This window comes from Macrosteles quadrilineatus, unplaced genomic scaffold, assembly GCF_028750875.1.
Source record: "Macrosteles quadrilineatus isolate MER2022 unplaced genomic scaffold, UCM_ALF_1.0 Scaffold_9__3_contigs__length_116548681, whole genome shotgun sequence".
Classification (NCBI taxonomy): Eukaryota; Metazoa; Arthropoda; class Insecta; order Hemiptera; family Cicadellidae; genus Macrosteles; species Macrosteles quadrilineatus.
Genome location: NW_026542602.1, coordinates 83,600,023 through 83,622,635, shown reverse-complemented (window position 1 = coordinate 83,622,635; position 22,613 = coordinate 83,600,023). Strand labels below are relative to the sequence as shown.

The 22,613-nt window shown below is 35.7% G+C and overlaps 1 protein-coding gene across 3 annotated transcripts in view; it reads left to right on the top strand.

The window, feature by feature from the left end:
* Nucleotides 1–22,613, top strand: part of LOC129002301 (uncharacterized) — a 36,098-nt gene that overhangs the window by 2,775 nt on the left and 10,710 nt on the right. For all 3 annotated transcript variants that reach the window (XM_054429994.1, XM_054429995.1, XM_054429996.1), the window contains exons 2-5: nucleotides 7,203–7,469; nucleotides 8,887–9,872; nucleotides 13,657–13,743; nucleotides 16,943–17,028. In XM_054429994.1, the coding sequence (XP_054285969.1) occupies nucleotides 7,203–7,469; nucleotides 8,887–9,872; nucleotides 13,657–13,743; nucleotides 16,943–17,028 (1,426 nt within the window). The remainder of the gene's footprint in view (nucleotides 1–7,202; nucleotides 7,470–8,886; nucleotides 9,873–13,656; nucleotides 13,744–16,942; nucleotides 17,029–22,613) is intronic.

The window sequence follows — 22,613 nt, the reverse complement described above, 5'->3', positions numbered from 1 at the left end:
TAGTGCCACACTGTTTCCACAGAATGCAGCACAGAAAACTATTTTACTTTTGGTTAAGTCCAAATATTAAACCTCAATCGCAGCACACCTGAGCACTCAACAAAGTTTAACTTAAATTATCCACCATTAAAAATGTAAACATAAAAACCTTAATCAAAGTAGGCCGATTATAAACAATAAAAGGGATGGCAATGCCTTAATATTTTTATCTTTTGTTCTATACCCACACAATCTAACATAAATTATTAAGTGCTTAAAATAATCGTGTGTGCTAACTTATCCCAGGTAAGGATATTCAAATGCCCCGCAACCCAATTTGTCACTAACCCACCACATTACTGCCATTAAAAGTTTAAGGAACTCCAATAATAATGCAACACCTAAATCAACCCTTTAAGCTGTGCAACGGGACCAGACTGACGATTTTAAAAAATTACACCAAACTTGATCGAAGCAACAATCGATCAGTGGAAAGTTTAAGTTAAAGGAGGAATAGGCCTAAGTCTTAATCCCAAGAATACCGATGATTTCATCCAAATTACCCTTTGAATTCAAGCGACGACTACAATTTCCTTTGTGTGTTTGTTTTCGCAAACACCATTATAAGACACAAGGGCAATCCCTGACTATCGCCAGTTTAAATTTAGAAAATGTATGATTTTCACATGGACAGCTGCATGTTACGTGCTCATACTTGTGGTCGTTACGCCAACAAACTTATATAAGGCCTATACCTATTTATAAACCTAATTCAGTAAAAAAAAAAACATTGTTTAGGCCTATCCACTGACTATCAAGTAAAATAAATAGGCCTTGGTACTCCATTTTTGTTTTTGGTAAATTTTCAATACCCTACCATATTTATCGTAAAGAACAAATTACCTACCATTTAAAATAGTAGTTGTTCCTTAAGCGCAGCAACGCGCGCCGGGTAACTGCTAGTAGGCCTACATTATATAATGGCACTTTTGGAACAAAATAAATGTTTGCGTTCGCAAATATCGTCATGCAATAACTGAAAAATGCAACTCTCGAACTCTATACTAACGTTTATTTATTCCTTGGTTTCACTTTGGCCAGCAACATCATCTTTATCGTCTGTTTCATTGCTCCCAGTCCTTAAATTCGTGTCGACCCTCTACCGGCCAGTCCGAAGGTGACTTATCCGTGTTCACTAGCAGACAAAGAGCGTTTTGTTTTATTTTATTTGGCTACCGGTAGGCTTATTTTTATGAGATGTGACAAGCGATGCAATATTTTATGTTTTCGCGTACCATTTGAATATTGACAATGTAACTTAGCACGACTAACTTATTGAACAGGAATGGTATGGACTAATAAATATAAACCTATTAAGTCACTGGCCCTATTGTCTATAGGCGAATAGCGGTAACTACTGGTATGGATTTTTTTTACAGTTCCATTTAATTAAGGTCACTAATAAAAACACGTTTACTTTCAGGCCAGTGAAATAATTTTGTTAATGTTTGAGTTTATGACCCATACAGTTTCTGTTACCCTATCTATTTTTGCTATGTACAAACATAAACATAGTAGGTAGTAAACTACCTACTATAAAACATAGCCTACTCCTAGGTATACAATTTTGCTAGCCTGTTAATTTATAGGTATCCACTATTATAGTGGGGGCCGCCAGCTAAAATCATTTGTTGAAAACTTTAAGAAAACGCGTCTTTAATGTGTCAGTAACATTCATTGTTATTAGGCCCAACACAAATCCCGTGTTTCTAACAAAAATTTTATTAACTTGCCCACCATTAAATTAACTTAAGTTTAGTCAGTTTTAGGCTAAACTTACTTTACTTAGACTAAAATTCTTCGATCTTCCCAGAATGTAGGATGGATGACATTTAGGTTACAATTTGGATGAGCTGTGGGTGACGTAAGCCTATACAGCTGATTGTTTTCAATCATAGTCAAGCAACTAGAAGTGACGACTTTAACTTAGGCCTAAACTTATCAGCTAAGTTACTGTAACTCCGATTTGGCAATTTAAAAATTACCTGATTACTGTGGCCTACACTTCTTAAAACAATTATCATCAATTATCTATCATTGAGATGGGGACGCCACCAAGGTGCGTATTTTAACCCAATTATGAGTGAAGGGTGAGTGTTTAATGGTGTGTGATGACCTGTGTAGCTTTGTTACTGACTAAGATCAGCGGTTTCATTAGTCAGGATCATTTATTTAAAGCCCAATGATCAGGAACAGCTGGGTCCATCAATCAATTTAACAAACTGGGAGTCAATCGTATTACAATTTAATAGGCCAACACTAATTCTATGATACCTAATTGTTTTGAAGCTGCTAAGTTACGCATCCGATCACCAAGTTTAAGGTAACTTATCGTTGGATAGCTCATGGCACGTAGATTTGCCATCAAACAAAACATTATTGAAATTCCATCAAGGCTCTGTCTGCCCTAGTGGCCTTCAAAGTTCCAACGTTATTCTTATGGAGAAAATAAATGTTTACATTTGAACTCTTGAATACTTTGAAATTTACACTAAAATTTGAAACAGCTGATATACCGTACTAGGATTGCTTTCATTGCAGTGAAAGCCCGTTGAGCCGAGCAATCATGTCTCATGGTTTTTAATAAAAGTAATAAATAAGAAAATATTTATAGATACAATTACTTACTGCTTACTGCCATGGCCACTTGTACCCTAGCCGGTACTTGGCCTCGCCAACACGCTGTCGCCAATAGTCTCGGTCCCATGCATCTTCCTCTACAAGCCTCATCCTTTCCAAATCTTTTCGTACTTGACCCCACCACCTGGCTTTCGGTCTACCTATTGGTCTTCTTCCCCTCGGATTTCCTCTGAGTGCTATCTTCAGTAGACTCTCCTCCTTTCTCCTTAGGATATGGCCAACCCACCTTAATCTTCTACTCTTAACTTCTCCAATGATATCAGGGTCTTGAAATAGTTCTCTTAGCTCCCGGTTGTGGCGGATTCTCCATACTCCATCTTCACATACTGGCCCATATATAGTTCCCATATATAATTGTTTATAGATAGTACAATTATTAAACAAAATACAAATTTTCCCACACACTGTACTGCTAGCCTTTACTACTTCCTTCACAACTTTCTACGTCGTGGACCTGTTTCCCTCCCTTCCCATAGCATTTTAGGAATGCCGATACATTCATCTAACCACCACAAAGGGTTCCCACACTCAGCACCTTTAAAAAGCCTTTACTACTTCCTTCATCGCTTCCTACGTCGTGGACCTGTTTCCCTTCCTTCCCATAGCATTTGAGTATTTTAGATATGTTTATCTAACTGCCCCAAAGCGTTCCCACACTAGCCTTTAAGCCTACTAATTCCTTCACCACTTCCTACGTCATGGACCTGTTTCCCTTCCTTCCCATAGCATTATAGTATTGCCGATACATTATTGTAACTGCCACAAACGGTTCCCACACTCCGCACTGCCAGCCTTTACTACTTCCTTCACCACTTCCTATGTCGTGGACCTGTTTCCCTTCCTTCCCATAGCATTTTAGTATTTTTGATACGTTAATCTAACTGCCCCAAAGCGTTCCCACACTCTGCACTGCTAGCCTTTACTACTGCCTTCACCACTTCCTACGTCGAGGACCTTTTTCTGTTTCCCTTCCTTCCCATAGCATGAGTAGACATCATTCTTTACTGCCTGCCAACAGAAAAAGTCCAGAGGAATCATATCTGGACTCCTAGGAGGCCATTCGATGAGTCCTTCCCTATCAATCCACCGATCGTTGAAACTAGTGTCAAGCGCTTCTTGCGCACGCAAACCGCAGTGTAGTGGCGCTTCATCCTGTTGGAGGTTCATGTGAAAAAAAAAACTTCGAAGTGTTCGGTTGTTTTTGTGTTTCATAACTTTAGAAAGCCAAAACAAGTCTAATCTCAACTTCTCCCAGTCTGCCTACCTGTCTCTCTCTATTCGAGTGTTTGTGATGCCAAAATGCCAATTTATGCCGTGTATTTAGAAAAAACCAGAGTACTGATCAAAATTCAAATGGTTTTTCCTGTATTTACTGAATTGGTTTAGAATGTCTCTTAAACCATGACCTAACCATTTGCAAAATAAAATCAAATAAATATCGTTCAAAAACCTAGTTTTGTTTGATATTGGACACATATTTCCTAATGTTTACCACAACATACCGGTACGCCATTTTATCAAATAGGCCTACCGGTATCAATCATCTGTAAAATTTCAGCGAATAGGCCTACTAACTTAAAAACTGTCACCTAGGCTATATGTTTACAAATAGTAAGTTAGTGCAATTAATTCCAATCTCATTTAGTTAGTAAATCCAGAACCAAGTGCCCATAAAACCCCCATAAAAGTGGTTAAAATAACCTTGTGACTAAATATCATATTTAATTGATCACTAGTACAATAGTTGTAGGTAGTTGTAAATAAAGTAAAATTAATAGGTACCATCCATGTTGAAAAATCAGACATTCTGCATTTTTCAAAATTGTACCGTTGGGCTTCGACTGACTAATAGGCCCTACAAGAACCCGACATTCTGCATTTTTCAAAATTGTACTGTTGGGTTTCGACTGACTACAAGATCCCTCTCTGTAGAACGGGCACTGCTAGTACTTTAGTAACTATAAGTGTTTATGAAGGGAATATGTTTTTTCCATCCCTTGTCTGATAAATGACAGATTTCGAACATAGCAAAAATCGGACAATTAACTTTTATGCATTTTTATAGACATCTGTTCAATCAATAAATGGTCAGCAATGTGACAAATACTACTTTCTCACATTAGCTTGTCAACAAACTTTATCATGGGTAAGCAGTGGGAGTAATTATATTTTTTGTGGAAATTCCCTGAGGTTGCAATATAACTTTGAAAATGTAACTTTTTACAACAATTGCGGTTGTACCATTTTGTTTGGAATTAGGCCTATAAGTACCATAATAAAATGTTAAACTTTAATGAAAATTGGTCCAGCTGTTTATTTTCAATTCAGACTTTTCTGTTATTTAATGGGGTTTATGGGAAAATTACATTTAGGAAAAGTTACAATAACTTTTAAACCATAATTTTGTACACAGCAATGGGGGCGGTATAGTTTATTTTAGAATTAAAAGGAATACAACATTTTATAAATATAATTTCCCGTTATTTAAGGGTTTCTAGTGGTACCTACTTTACTTTATAGGCTACTTTATACTTTTCGATGAAATGGCGACCATACAAAGTAGGTATTTTAAGCCAAGTATGAATGTAGAGTGGAGATAAGTGTATGATGAGTGGCGCGATCTTTTAGTTTTGTTAGTGACTAAGGCCGACTTATTCCGTAGACACAGCTGTTAATTAGTAGCCCATACAGCTAATGGTAACTAAGGGACCTACAGATTATAGTGGAATCCGAACCACATTTTTGCCTTGGTATATACGAATTGGTCTAATTATCAGGATAGTACTGCAGATAATTGTAGTTTTCTCACTCGTAAGGACGTTAATCCACACCAGAGTATAAGTTAGAACTCAGGTTTTGTAGCTCGAGGTCCTGGGTTCAAATCCCGCCAATCACCAATGGATTTTTTTCTATTGGATGATGCCTGAAGTAATGTTCGTGAAACAGTTCCGGAGTATAACCTAGCGTCCTAGGATGTGAAGGTGGGACATATAAAAAAAAAGTTGCATGACATAATTCTATTGATAGGCCTACAACGGTTAACATTTTATAGTTTCATCAAAATTGAACATTTTCAGCAATATTGCCTTTATGACATGAGACTAAAGTTAATTGTTAAAATGATAGGCCTATATTTTTTATGAATTTAAAAATTTAATTTTGTTAATTTTTTTTTTATTGGATTATTTTTTAATTCTAGAAACGTGTCCAAATGATTTGTTTGTTAATGTTTACTTGAGTCAAATTTTAATCTCTCTTGTTTGATACACATTTTGTTGGCATGTTTGGTGGTGTGCAAGACTATTGATTTCCCCATAGCTGGGGAAACCAACCCCCACCCACCAAGATCTGTCCTTTGCTACCCCTCCATGTCCTCTCAACAACTGTAAACAACCGTCCGTCCTCTGCTCTTTCAGCATGATCTCTTACAGTTTCACTGATTAAATTTGATTACAACACAACCCTGCAGCCCAGTTTATTAAAGCAACAACTTGCATCACTTTTTAACTCATGTCTTAACAGTTTATTTCATAGTAAAATACTAATTGTGATATAGGTATTCTATTTTGTTTTGATGAAAGGATTATGATTCAGCTGCAGTTCTGTTGTCAATTTGCTTAATATTGAACTAGGCCTAGTGCTCGTACATTGAGGTTCACAACAGGAAGAGATTTCAGTGTAAAAACAAGTTAGTTTTCTCAATATTATAAAACTACGTTTAATAATTAAGTTTACCCATAATAATTAGTTTTTTTTGTAACTAATAATTCAATCTAGGGCTAAATAAATTACAGTAGCAATATGTTACCAATATTTACTCAATTACGTTTACGCAGAATGTTAAATCAGCTGTTGAGTAAATCAAATTATATTGCTCTATGACAAAGAAATGTTTTTTGTCAACTAAAACATTGGTTTAGAACAGCTAGTTAGTCTTTTATTATATAGGTTACAGTAATATAAATCATCACTCATCTTCTTACTGTAGGCCCTACCATCATACATAGTGTACCATTGATTAACAATACACATAATATGAGAGCCTATATCGCACACGTATGTCATCTTTAACACAATGCTGTCCATATCTCTGTCACATATTAGCCTATATTATGATGGGTAGAATTGATTTTGACGCACCTGTTTTTGCACAATCTAAACATTCTTAACAACAAACAACGGAATTAATCTCAAACTATTGTAGGCCTATTGATGTTGATAAATGAGTAAATAGTGATGTAAGCCTATTGTTATGGCGTATAGGGTTAAGTAATAACACTCATCTGGCAAACCCTTTCAGCTTAAGCCGCGTTAACACCAGAGTTTGGAACAAAATGTTTGGAACATTTTATTTTGAACACTGTTTCTTAATTTGTTTGTAACAAAAGCTTACAACAGATGGTGCACTTTTCTTTGTTTTTATTTCAAATAATTTATTCCTCTGACTTCCTGAATATATCGTGCAATATTTCCCAACTGTATTCTGCATATTTACTAGTGTGAGGTGATGGTGACTGTTGTAGGTTCTGTAGTGAAAGTGAAGCAGGAGAGAGATGATGAGGCAGAGATACGAGAGTTGGCAGCCAAGATGCTGGAGCAGCAAAAGGCCAAGATGGCCAACGCAGTGCCTCAGCCAATGTCCACTGGGACGCGGCCCGGGGCGACCATGGTGGCGCCAGGACAACCTGGCATCATGGGGTACTTCAACAAAACCAAGGGTGACACGGCTAGTCCTGATGAGAACGCCAAAACCTCGGAGAAACCTGCCATTGATGAGTTCAGTCAGAAAGGTTTGTTTTCCAGTTCATATATCTTGTTGAGTTGGTTAATAGTAGAACCCCTCCCATAACTATATGGGCAAATAAACCAGTTTATTATAAAAATGTTAAGGTAATTAACAAAAATACTTATTTGTAAAGACAATACAAAATTAATTCATAGAAAAGAGTGGGTTATTACAATGAAAATAATTATGAACATAGATGACTTAAACTGTTTTAAAATAGGGAGGCCTAAGAATGGAGGTAAAAATTACCCACAATAAATTATTTGGCCCCTTAAATAGTCGCTAAACTTTCTTACCTAATGTTTGTTTTTTACAAACCAATTACCATACTTAAGCCTACTAACCACACTGAAAATAACCAATCAAATGCTTAAAAGAGGTAAGCAGGGTGTCTAGTCGACCTGGAAAAACCAGAAATTGTACATGGATTTTTATGACTGGTAAAAAGTCTGTGACATGTACGGTAAAATTTTTTAAGAATTGGAAAATTTGTAGGCTAGTTGACATTTACGATCGCAGGGTACAAACATCGGATGTTGCCCGCAATCTCAAGGTATTATCACTGATTTTCTGCAATTTTGTGGTGATTTTAAGATATGAGCATGTCCAACAGATCAAGAAATTGCCAAAGATGAAAAATCTGGAATTGTCCTCAAATTTTATTTTAATAGGACGCTGTACACCCTGTTAGGCCTACTTGCTGAATTAAGTAGTGAACACAGTAACAGTATGAAAAAATTGCAAAAGTGCTTGAGGAGCAGAGACTAGTGAATGCAACTGTCTGTAAGCCAAGGGAAATAAGTTTTGCTATTGACTTGTTATTGGGCTGCATAAACCAAGGACCGTAAAAACTAAAAAAAAAACAGAGGAACTATTTTTCCTAAAATACATGAACTGTAAGTTGCAGGCCTTTGTACAGTCACATACAAAACATAAATAGGAGAAGGTTGTTGTTCACTTTCAGCTCCTTCCTCGTAAGAAAGTCAGTCTTATGTAGTCAAATTTCTTCTACATCTTTAATTTCTATAAAGTTGCTGAGCCTCTCCAAGCTCCGGCCAGGTTAATGTTCAATCACAGTACCTAGCACATTTTTGAAGATAAATATAATTATGTTTTATGCCTTGTTCACCTCTTACATCCTTGGATGTTGCTTTTATGTTACCTATGTCTGACAGGAGGAAATTTGCACAAAAAGTACAAACATCTCCATCTTTTTTGTGTTTATTTATACTTGTCTCGTAGCATTTATTTGTAAAAACAAATATCAACATCTTAACAGTTTGTTAACTATGAGTACTGTCTTATTTGACTTTCCTTACCAACAGAGAAGAGTACTTAGTGAATTAATGCATGCTCTAGTAACATAAATAAATTTAATTTCAACTAAGTTTTTAAAACACATCCCCTTGTTCATATTACAGGTAGGTTTGGCTGGGTGACCCTAGGCGCAACACATATTCCTTGTATCATAAGAACTCCAGAGGAAAAGTATTGTTCAGTGAAAATTACAGAAGCTAAAGTGCTCCAGAAGTACTTCAACTACCTCCACCATGACATCTACGCCTGCACCAACATCCACAGCTTCTATATCACCGAGGCGGAGGCGAGACTTCTGAACGAGATCAACAGCAAACACTGCGAGAACCAGTTCGGCAAGGAAACATTCTCCACCAAGGACCTAGTAGTGAAATTAAAAGACGCCATTGAGTTTTACACTTTTCTGGACGTTTGTTATAGCAAGTTATTACATAACGGCATCGACGGAAAAGAAAAGTGCGGATTCATTAGGATAAATAACGAATCCGTTGTTCCTTACACGGTCAAAGGCGATAATAAGTACGTTCCACTATTTTACTTTGAAGGCGAAACAGACAATTTAAAATTGAAAGCGGAAAAACTGGAGAATTGGGACTTGGCCTACTTGAAATTCTGTTGTAAAGTACAGGGTATCAGAAACGAATTGTTCGCGAGTGAAACGTGTTCAGTGATAAGTCTGAGTGATATTAAGAGCTATTTTCCGAGCGGGACGGTGTTTGAGGACTATTGGCCCAGCAAGGTGGTGGACTCGCAACTGTTGTTCCAAAAAGGGTCGTTGACGTCGATGAGCACGGCCAGTTGGATAAAAGCCCCTCCAGCGTTATCTATGGCTCCTGCACCGACGACGGTGACTGTGAACAAAGTGATTCCCTCCCCCACTCCTCCCAATACTAGGACAGCAGCCATGCCAGCCAGTCCGGCCCAAGCCCAGCCTCCTCTACACAACGGGTGGCCTGGCCTGGTTGGTGGGCAAGCTACTTACCAGCCCACACCACTGCCTCAGCAGCAGCAGCAGCAGCAACAACAACAGCAGCAACAGCAGCAACAACAGCAACAACAACAACAGAGGATGGCCGCCATGCAACATTCAGTGAGTAACCAATGTTAACCCTTTGCATCTGGATGACCAGCAGTGCTGACGACAGCTGTTTCTAAGTCAGCTCTTTTTGTTTACACACTGCCGTACCTCTCAGATTTTTCTGTTAGGTTGGCCACCATTCTGCCACCCCTGTTGCACCAGATTTTGTTTCAATCCGTAAATAATATATAACACGGACTAAGGTTTTACACATTAAAAGCCATTATTTAATTGAAAGTCTAATATTGTTATGTTTTATTGAAAGCTAATGGAGCAATAGCCTATTAAAGTATGCTGTTAATAAAAAAAACCTATTGGTAATTAAATATTGAAATTTAAAAATGGACTGTTATAGATGCGATTTATGGGTCATTGTCACTAAATGTGATAATTTGCCAACTTTTTTTTAATTTTTTTTTATAAAATATTTTGTTAATATTAAGTTATTATAAGAAGTAACCATTCAGAAATACAAATCAATCAGCGGCAGAGCTTAAAATCTTTATTTAGTATTTTTTTCCTATTTTTCAGGTCACCAAGTACAGTCCGGTCACACCTATTGTTATTAAAAAAAAAAACAGTAAATATTGTTCAATAAAAAAACAAACATATTGATAATTAGGAAATAACACTATTTCAACAGGTTTTATAATTTTATAAGACTTAATGTTTGTATTTTTCATGAAAAGTGATTGATAAAGGTGAAATTAAATAGAAACTCCTCTTAAAAGTAAACAAAATCCATCATAGTTAATTAAATATTTACTTGTATTTGAAAAAAGTTCAGTAACATTGAAATACAATTAGTTTACAAACTACCTATTGTAAAAAAAAATAATCCATCCTGTTATGCGAATATTTGAGCTTAGGCCTACATATGGTTAAAAACTGACCATAGAATCGTAAACGACAAATATTAAATATATAACAAAGAACTAAAACGGAAATTCATTCATACCTGGATATTTTGGAAACAAATTTCTTATAACAATTTAGTTTTTTTTAAAACTATTTTTAGTTAAAGTTTAATATTTGTGTTGTAAGTTAAATTTAGAATATCAAATAACATAATAAAATAAACGCAACCTGCATTTATTATACATTTTGGCACTATATTACAGCCCGGTCACGGAAAAACAGCTCCAGTAACGTGACCGGACTGTTCGTGACCGGACTGTAACCTTAGGCCTACTATATTATTTAATATAGCTCCTAGGCTAGTTGACGAGACTAGGCCTCATTTTCAGGTTATGCTCTGTGCACAATTCTACAGCTAGTCCAACGTTTGATTTGCCAGTTTTATTGGAATATATCAGATTAGTGTGAGTGACCGAACTGTAACATAATTAAGGTACGATGTGTTTCTTGCCTGTTGTTTTGATTATAATTTCTAAATCAACACTTCTTCTGGCAAAAACTTCAACTCACAGCAATTTTACAAAGGTACTCACAAGGCTGGGACGATTTGCCGCGCTTTACAACTTTTTTTGCTGCTTTGGCGGGCTACGTCATTTTCACAGTCCATATCTCGGTGGCACTTGGAGACTGACGTATTAGGTCGAAAAATCAATATTCCGACCAATTGTAAGATTGAACAGATGACGCATTCGAATAATAAGTATTACGTATAACCTATATTCAAAGCTCTGTCGTTTTTTTTAGAGTTTTTCCATATTTGACATCTCATTTGATGTTTAGGTTAGTGACCGGAGACAAGTGACCGGACTGTAAATATGCGTCGGTAACCTATAAAACTTTTAAATTATGCATGTAATTGCTAAAATAAAGGAATATATTATTGGGAAATAAGGTAAATAAGTATGTACACACATTGAATTATTTTTTTATTCAGTTTTATTTTAGCGAATTTCCCTATAGGGAAGTAGCTATTACCGTAGGTCTCATGGTAAGACTTAGGCCAGGGACCGATTTACTTTTTCATTTTGATGTCCCCAGAGGCCAAAAACACCATTCGTTCAAATTTATATATATGTATATATATATATATATATATATATAGATATATATAGATTTATATATATATATATGTGTCCGTGAACACGATAACTTGAGTAATTTTTATCCGATTTTGATGAAATTTGGTTTGAAGGTGTAAGGCGGGATAAACTTGAATGAGTTCGCGATCCAGCATGATCGGACCATGGGAACAGGGTTTTATGGGGTAAAAATTGGTTTTTCTCACTTTTGACCCTCAAAACACAACATTTCCCAATTGTTCTCTAAACCTTCTTAAAGAACTTAAAAAAACAAACAATTCAATATATCAAAGTGTTTTTGTACGGTTATTGGTTACGGAGAAAACTAAAAAAATGGTAAATTAAAAATTCCCATGCTATTCTTATAGAGAATATTGTAAAATGTTGTAGTTTGCTTGTTTATGGATATATTTTGATCAAACTTGGCAAATATATTCATTTTATACTAAGCAATAATTATTTTACTTAAAACACACACTTTATTAGTTTCCTTGTAGCAGCAAACCTAGGTACTTGTTAAACCTAATGTTATTTAAAAAGATTAATTGAAAATCAATTCAGCCAAATGGAAATTCGCTTAGATGGCAGGTTTGCTGCGGTGGGGGTATTTTTTATTTGAGACATAACTTATCCCATTCTGTGACATTGACCCTTATGGAATGTCTTTTCACTATCAAAATGGGCATTGAACCAGTCCTTTTCTAATACCATCGGATCTGATTGACCAAAAAACCTGACTCATTTACCTATTACCTATTCATTTTACCCAGTAAAAAAATCTTTTACTCTGGTAAATGTAACTTCACATCACTTTTTCACACAGCAACATCACACTGACGTTATTTTACTTCAAAAATTATGTTACACAGAGCTGGAAACATGACAAATTAAAATTTCAACATATTGTGAATCAGAGTATTATATTTGTTTAATAGTGCAATTTACCAAAGCTTGCAATTTAGTACAAAAAAGTGTATAGAATGACCATCTATGCTTCCCGGATGAGTAGGCGAGAAAATCAGTATGGCAAGCGGTACTGGTCGTACAATCTATAAGGATTATACTAGTAGGCCTAAGCATAATATAAAAACTTAGCCGTATCCATCAGGGCTGGCCATTTGAATTTAGAGGGCTTTGATGCATTAAAGGGTTTAAAGCCTTGTGCCTCCACAACAACTAATATTAGGTGTACGAATAGTTTTACATTCAATCCAACAAATTTTGATCAGGCCTATCCTATTTCATTGATTGTTCTTAAAATAATGAGCATATAATAATCTTTGCTGTTTATAGCTTGCAAAGAATTTTCCTACACCCGGAGTATTTCCTATCCTCACCTCCTTTAGTTTGTCTTGTGAAAATGAAAAAGCATATCGGTCCCGGGCCCTAGTCTTACCGTGCCACCTACGGTAATAGCTACTTCCCTATAGGGAAATTCGCTAATATCATTAAGACATTTTTTAAGTTATAAATATGACTGCATGCTAAGAGTTAATATGAAATGAGACCATACACAGTTGTACACAGGCAGCAATGTTTGTTTTAAATGTACACAGGCAGCAATGTTTGTTTCTATGTGCAAAATGCTCATGATGTATAATGTCTAGATTGTTTGATCATGCAAAATTACAGGTTTACGCTTGCTACTGTCAAACGATCCCGTGTAGTTAGTTCAACTAGAGACAGCTGTTTCGTACTCATTAAAAGTATATCATCAGGTCCAAAAACATCAAGCTTCCTTACCATTCAAAGTTGAGGTTGGACACAACACAAATTAATAGGCCATTTGTTTTCCTCAGATCAACCAACAGACGGCAGCTGCTGTTGCATCCACCAGGTCCTACCAGCCAAGAGGAATGGCCCCCAGCCCACAGTATTACTCCTCGGTAAGTAATAGCTTTAATTAGGCTAATTCATTATTTAAGAAATTTGAATTAACAGAGCGAACGATAAATAACTGGATGTGGTCGTCCACATTAATTATGAAACGGTTAGTAATTCATATATTAACTATGGGTGAGACCTTAAAGAAGTACGTGTGATTTTTGTGCGGTAAAAAATAAGTTGATGTTAAAATCATTTAGTGTAATTAATTATTCAAAGTCCTAGTCTTTTTTCAGTGTTCATCCAAGTGTGGTTGTTAAAAAAATAGCAATAACTGAAATGCTTTTAAAACAATAGGCTTAAGTTGTTTAACACATTCACTACCAGGTCACACATGAGTCCTCACACGGAGGAGTGTGACGACTGGTAGGCAACGTGTTGTTAAGCCATCCGTTTGTGCTGTAATTAAAAGCAAGAACCTATCTTAGCTGTAGGGTAACCAGCATAAAGCCAGCACAAAGTTAAAAGCATAAATCAACAAAACTTGCACTCATAAATCCTGCTTGCTGCTCTCCTATTATTTCTTCTCCATAGACCGCCAATCTATTAAATATAACCTCCAGACAAAATTTACACATACCGGTACAGTTAAAAATATATATTCCTCTTTAGTCTATAGTCTCTCTTATCTATTCTCTTTTTTGTTGATGGGAATTATCACTGCTTCCTTTCATTCTTCGGGCATAATTTTTAGGTTCCAGACCTTAACTATTATTTTATGATGACACTTTATCATTTTAAGCATACCTACCACCATATTTAAATGGTTCCTTCACGATTCAATCTTCACCTGCAGCCTTCCCATGTTTTCTTATGAATGTATTTATGTGGGAATCTTACTAGTACAGTAGACCCTCCATAATCCAGTACTGCGCCACTCCAGTAATTCTGCGTCTTTTGACGGGTATGGTCTGCCGCGATTGCGGCGAAATTCTGATCATCTCCTGAGGCCGTTTACGCATTATCATGGTCTCCTGCGCATCGTCGTATTATGCAATCACGGCAATAGCGGCTTCTGATTGAGCGATCTTCGCAGATATGTTTGATGGTGCATTGTTTTTATTAATGGCATTCTAGTAGGCAGTTTCACAGGACCCCTATATCTGCCAGATTACTAAGAGTCTAATGTTCTAGCAATAGGTACAAGCTAAATTATGTCATCAGTTCCGGTACAAATTCCTTTCAGTTTACTATTGCAGTCAACCGAGCACATAAAAGTCTTATCAGATATTTGTTTATGATCTTCATAATTTATTACTAGGGTGATGATGCAATAAAAAACCCATTAGCAGTCCCAAATCCATTAACATTTTATCATGACAATAACATTTTATCAGGACAATAATAGTTGTATTCTAGTACTTCCATATGAACTGTTAAGTTTTATCACTTTTATTTCTTTACGACTTTCCCCAATTCTATTTTATCATAAAAATAATAGTTTTATGATAACTGTTAAATGTTCACTAACTCAGTCAGTATTTTGTGAATATTCAATTTGCCGCTGGCCATTGCCTACTGCCATAAAACTGTTTATGGCTACATACTAAACTTGTAACTAATCTACAATCTTATTTTATAAGTTAAAATATTTGCTATAAATATTTTATCTTTCTATTGATGAAACCACAAGCATAATTTTTTGAAGTTGTTTGAATTTTTTTTCTTGACACAATCCTCGTGGTAGTAGTAAAAGGTTTTGTTTTAATAATGTGTGGTACAGTAACTGTTATTAGAAAACCATGAATGTAGGATACTATCCATTGTCATAGTAATGTCAATGTATTAAAGTTAAAAATAATGGTTTAAATACAGTTCTGCGCAGAAAACCGCAAAAATATGGGTAGCCCCGTACCGATTTTGTACCGAGAACCGAGGTACAAAATATTGTACCATACCGAACCGTGCCGACCTTCAATTTTCTGTACCGCAGACCTCTAATAATAAAGGTTCATTACTGTAGCAAAGCTTAGTAACCTCCTCATCCCATTATCAATGGAAGTACCTATTGTGCAAACTGTGTTGTCCTGCAGCACTTTTCCATATCGTTTGTTTCCCTATCCGTGCGTTAGTGTCTCTAATAACCTGTCTGGTATCGTAGTTTGGTGATTAGTAAAAAGTTAAGTTATCCAGTTGTGCATAGAATGAGTCTTTTTTTATCATCTTCACTTTAACTTTTCTCTTATGTAGCATATTCTCTCACAAATTGCTTCATAAGCTATCACTGAATTTTTACCACAAAACCTAATCCATCGTAGTATCTACTGTCATCACTGCCACTATGTATGGTAATAGAATTACTTCTATTTACTAGGCCTATAACAAGAATTATTGAAAATAAAGTTGACTTATATAGGTTTAAAATGGGAGTGAAACTTTGCAATCAACAACCTGAGTTCTTTAGGGATTAAAATAGTTTTTAAATAAAAAACAGTTAAAGTGTTATACCTGTAGGCCTATATGTTACAGCACAGAAAACGTACTACTATAACCCAGAATGCCAACCGCATGGTAAAAAGCATTAAGCGGTTTGAGAGAGCTTTGCCTGTCAATCCGTAGGCAGCGCCACCAGCGTTGCCATGCAATAGCATAGCAACGCTGGTGGCGCTGCCTACGGATTGACAGTCAAAGCTCTCTCAAAACACTTAATGCTTTTTACCATGCGGTTGGCATTCTGGGTTATAGTAGTACGTTTTCTGTGGTTACAGTAGAGTCCCGCAAACTCGGCACTCGATAACTCGGCAGTCTGGATAACTCGGCCATCACCTGGCTCAGAAAATTAGTGATTTTTTTAGTCCGAGTTAAACATGGGCTCAAGTCAAATCATTCGCAACTCGTACCAAGGATTTGTTATACTATATCTAATGACTTAATACTGACTTGTAATATAAAAATAAATAAACAAGGCAGCTAAAAGGAATAAAAATTGTTTTGTTCTTATTTTTAACCCTACTCCCCGATAACTCGGCATTTCACAAACTCGGCACCCTTCCAGTCCACATTACGCCGAATTTGCGGGACTCTACTGTACTTATATACTACTTTAAAATAATAATGTCTCATTTTAATTTTTATAGACATATTTTTAGGTTGATTGAAGTTTTTAGATGTAATTTTTGACACTATTCTATGTACCTGATGTAAAGACAGTGTAAATTTCATCCTGCTCAGTGGTCATTACACAAGGTAATTCTTTTTCAGCCACACTCGATGGGTATGGGTGCCCAGTCTCAAGTTCCTCAACCACCTCCACTAGTCAGGGTGTCCGGCCCACCACACACGATGGGGTACGTGTGCAAAGTCTTTCCCCTGCACCCATCCTACTCCCGTTCCAAACCTTTCATTGTGCCTGCTACCGAAAAATCCTGGTAATATACTCTATCGGGCTTATTTTAGTTTAGGTAAATGCATTGTCATTGAAAACATTCTCAGATGATTTCCCTCACACATGTTTATGTTGTTTGAATTAAAAAATAGCGCATATTATGCAACACTTTTTCTGTGTTGGTGGACTTTTAGAACAACACTCTCTGTTTTAGGATTACTTAGGAAGGAACAGGAAAGAGAAGTCAGCCAATCCGCGTAAGAGAGGAATTTGAGGAAAAATTAATTTTTAATAATAGAATTAAACTAATTATGCATTACTATGAGGTACAAGTTAAATTTTACGAATAAAAAGAGTAAATTTCAATATTTTTATTTTTACTGCTTTTTTTGATGATTTGAAGTTGCTATACTTAAGACCCAGATTACTCTTTGTAAAAATGCTGAAGTTTTGAGTTCTCTGGTGGAGGCACCATAGTTCACTTCCACATTAGACTGTGACCAGTTTGCAGTGTTGAGGTTATGCTCAAGTGACAACACCAAAATGAATGATCAGGTAAGATTCTTTATGAGTTTTTTAAACAGTTCTAGAATAGATGGTTGCATGTAACATCCGTTACACAAAAACATGAAAAAGTTTTTTTTTTATATGAATGGTCTAAAGAAAAACAATGAAAGTTTCTAAAAGTAAGGTTAAGGTCTGCACATGTTGGTATATACCCTAATATTTACATATTTATGTAAAAATACAATTTTATAAGAGTTTTAAATCTTGTAACATCCGTTACGTAACGGATGTTACAAGCCTTAAATAGGTGTTTCTGACTGCACTTACAAAGATTTTGTTTTAAATTCTTTGGCTATTGTTTAACATAACCTCAAATTGCCTATAAACACTTTATTAAGGCAATTTACATTTCACAGTAAGTAATTTACTACACTATTCATGCTAATCATAAATACTCATTTAAAACGCTATTTAATAACTTAATAACTTAACTTAATAACTTGTATTAGCCTCAAAGGCCAAAAACTGGGTTTTGTAACTAGGCCTAAAACTTTGTAATGTTACCTAGACCTACCTAGAGTCTAAATAGTGCTTAGAATTAAACTGCTGACCTTTTATGGTTTGCAGATTAATAACTTTTGAAATATAGATTTACCTGTGAAACTATTGAAATTCCTTTTTTTTTTTACAAAGCCATTTATTATATGAGAATACCTAGGTAATAACATTTCAAATAAAAATCTTTGTTAGGCCTAACTGAAATATTATTAGAAACTATTTTAAATGTTTGCTCGTTTCAGAATGACACAGAAAATCTGCCGAAGTTTAAAAATCGGATGGAAAAATGCCGATACTTTAAGAAGAAAGAAGAAGAAAAGTGGAAATTGCATCTCGAAAAAGACAGAGTGAGAAACCAAGAAAATAGACGAAAGAAGAAAGAAATTATGACAGAGTTGGAGAAGATACAAAAGAAAGAACAAACTCGCTCAAGAGTTAAAGCTTGGCGGGCGAAACAAAAATTAGCCAAACTCACCACAGAAGCACCCGTAGGAACACCTACAAAGTTAGGTTCCTACAAGAAAAAAAATACCCTCCAAAAGGCTGTAAGCAAAGTAAAAAAAGCTTTGCCATTCAGCCCAAAAAAGAAAAGGGCAGTCATCCGTCAACTATTGACTGATGATTTCGGTACCCATGATGATTTGTTTGTATCTAGGCCTAAAACAACTATAATCAGGAAGAAGTTCTGTGAAGAAACCAAAGATAAGGTCATTCAATGGTACGAGAGTGATGAAGTGAGTTGGCAGGCACCTGGTAAGCGGGACTACATAAAAGTATTTGACGATGAATTGAAGAAAAAAATCCAAAAACAGAAGAGATTTTTAATGATGACAATAGACGAAGCCAGGGCTTTATTTTTAGAAAAAAACCCTAACATTTCAGTTTCAAGGTCAAAGTTTTTTGAGATTAGGCCAAAACATGTAATACCAGTGGCAAACACACCTCACAACGTTTGTGTTTGTGTGAAACACGCAAACTTCTCTTTCTTGGTAGAAGGGTTAAGAGCAGCAGGATTGGAATCTACTTTCAACCACCGCATCTTATTAAACTTAATGTGCTGCAACACAGACAGTGAAGGTTGCATGACAAATGTTTGCGAGAATTGTAAGACTGATGTGAAGACTATTCTAAATGAAAATACTGACTACTCCGTAACTGTAAAGTGGAAATCATGGCGGAAAGAGGATGGAAAGTATCAAGTCGTGGAAAATTCAACGCCTCTTCAAGATGTACTCGACAAAATAAATGAGACATTACCTGCTTTTAAGTTTCACTGTTTTGTAAAAAATGTCCAATCTGAACATTTTGATCATATGAAAAACAACATTGATAAAGGAGCAGTAATACAGATTGATTACGCAGAAAACTTTGCCCTAACATCTCAAGATGAGATACAAAGTGCCCACTGGTGCCATGCTCAGGTAACACTGTTTACCGCATGTATTTGGTATGAACATGGAGTAAAATCGTACGTTGTCGTTAGTGATGACATGTCACATTCAAAGGAATGTAGCTGGGTTTTCTTAAAGGCGGTTGTTGATGATTTTAAGCAGTTTGAGTACGAAGAACTTAAAACCCTCTCAATTTTCTCTGACAATTGCTCAGCCCAATTCAAGAGCAAACAGTGTCCAATGTCTGTTACCTGGCTTCTGATTTGAACTTAACAGATGTTCAGTGGAGCTCGTTTGCAGCTGGACATGGCAAGGGTGCAGTAGATGCTATTGGTGGCCAGCTGAAGCGAAACATTTGGATACGAGTTAAGTCAAAATCAGTGATCTTAAATACACCACAAGACTTTTTCAATGCGTGTCAGACATATTGCAACTTGGTTACAACCCTGTTTGTCTCAAAAGAAGATGTTGATGCAACCGGTGACAAGTTACTCAAAAAAAGATGGGAACAATCTGTTGAGATAATTGGAATACGAAAATACCATCATTTCCAGAAGCTAGATGATGATCATGTACTAGCTGCAGTAACATGCAGATCACCCATGCAAAAACATCAAGTCATCAAGGCTGAAAAATCAAAACAGAAGAAGACTCGTGTGAGATATTGTGATGTATATTCAACCGATTCAGAGGACGATTGCAGTAGTATTGGGGGATTGGAAGAGCGACAAGAAGATGAGAGTGAAGTTGTAGAAACTTTGATTGACCAAGATGAGTTGGTAGAAGAAAGTCAAATTATCCCTGACAAATATGTTCTGGTAAAATACCACACTCACAGGAACAATTTGTTATATGCAGCCGTTTGCCAATCAGCTGTTACCGATGATGGGGAAGTTTGTGTTTTATTTCTGACCAACCATGGAAAAAACGGACGAGTCTTTAAAGTTGGTGAAGAAGGAGAGAAATACATTGGTGTGGAGCAAGTAGTAAAAATTTTGCCAACTCCCAAAATAATAGCAGCAGGAAATAGGCTTTACTATGAGTTTACTCGACCTCTTCCAGTGTCGTAATTAAATAGGTACAGCTAGTAAACTAGACCACTGCGAACAGTTAAGTTCAATTTATTCAAATAATTATATTCATAACTGGTAAATAGTTTTAAGTAATTGTGAGTGTCAGTTCTATGTAAAACAAATCCAATGGTAAAACAAGATTTTTAAATAAACAATTTAGTAACCTACTTTGTGTTAATTATTACCAGCTGCTGCATTTGAACGTATTCTATTTATATAAGAACAATTAATGGTTTAAGGTTGTAATATGTGATAAATGTTAACAATAAATAAGTAATAATTTGCATATCTGACAAAAGAATGATGAATTTCATGTAAAAAGTTTAGTTTTGAAAGAACTAGCCAAATGTGAATAAAGTGTAACATCCGTTACAAAATAAGAGTAACATCCGTTACACTAGTAAATAATTATTTTAAAATTGCCTGATAATGTTTATTAAAACAAATAAGTGCAAATAAATACTATACTTACTTCAGTAAGCCTACATAATAGCATTTTTCATTTAAAATTTGTAGATGAACTGAATTTTCAATGGAATGACATGATTGCGTTAGGCAGGTTCACAATTGTGTAACATCCGTTACGCGACAAAATAATTTTTTATTCGTTTATTCATCAATGAAACATACCCAAACTTACACTCCATATTAAGACCAACCTTATTTACCAACCAAAAGTCTTAAAATGGATAATTAATAATATTTAAAGTCAATATTAACATTTAATTAGTGAAAATGTAACATCCGTTACATACGGATTGGCTGAAGTGCTATTTAAATTTGAAATTAAAAACTGACACACAATAAATCAATCAGAAAGCTATGATAAAAATAAATAGTTTGTTTTAATATTGACCCAATTGCTATACGGCTTCAGTCAGAACAGATGTTAAATACAGTACATCATTCCATCATCATTAGCTGATCCATTTTAATTGAAATAAATGCTTTAATCACGTCCCCTTTTTAGAAAAGTTATTAAATTGTATTTTTAAAACATGTACATTTTAAAATGAAGTAGATGTCTGAGTCATTGAATGAGTCTTTTTTCCCCAATCTAACAAAAAATTATAAAAGGTGCAATTAATAAAATCCTACAAATGCTCTGAAAGGAATCTCATTTGTTTGAATTTCCTTTGAGTACCATTCCTAAATTTAAGCATATCAATTCATTGTTTAACCCTTTGAGCACAGGTTGATTAGTTTGGTCATTCAGACTAACAAAACTTAGGCCAGGCGACTTTGAGTCTAGCAACAGTTGGCCGACTGAAATGTTCAGCATTGTTTTAAATCGGAGTGCGCACACAAAAAAAGGTTGAGGGACAGTCGCGCAACTGTCGCAACCGTTGTTCCTGGACCCATTTGCCAGAGACAGCTCCGCAACTCCATTGTCGCAGGGCTGTTGCTCCAGACTTGATGTCTATTGAAACAAATCTAGACGCGCACATATACGACTAGTGTTGCTCAGTCTCAGTCGGCTACTCCCGGGAACTGTCACTTGTGTTTGCTCTCTTAAAAATTGTTGTGTAAAGTTTGTTTGAAAAAATTGCATTTTTAAATATGAGTTTGCGTGTTGAGGACGTTGAACAGTTAATTTATTAAGTTGAAAAGCCTCTAGTTAACGACTCATTCACTGGAGAATGATTCATTATTGTCAATGTCCACCAGAGCTGTTTAATACATTAAACATACTAGATTTTCCGTCTCACCTCTGACTAGTCCTTTGTAGTGGATGACCCTGGTTATCTTATCCTTCAGAACTTCAGATTTATCCACCCCTATGTCGTCAAAGGATTGCCACAATACAAAGACACTAAACACTACATAGCAACAACTAGAAGTAGTTTGATTGTTTTTCAATATTAAATCCCAGCCAAGTCAGAGCTTAGACAAAAAAATCTGAGCAACGTACTGGTGAGCAGCTAGTTAGTTCACCTGTCTGGCAAAGCTAGCTGTCATAAGTTAATCAATGGGCTCAAAGGATTAAATTATATCTTGCTAGATTTTAAGTGTTTAAA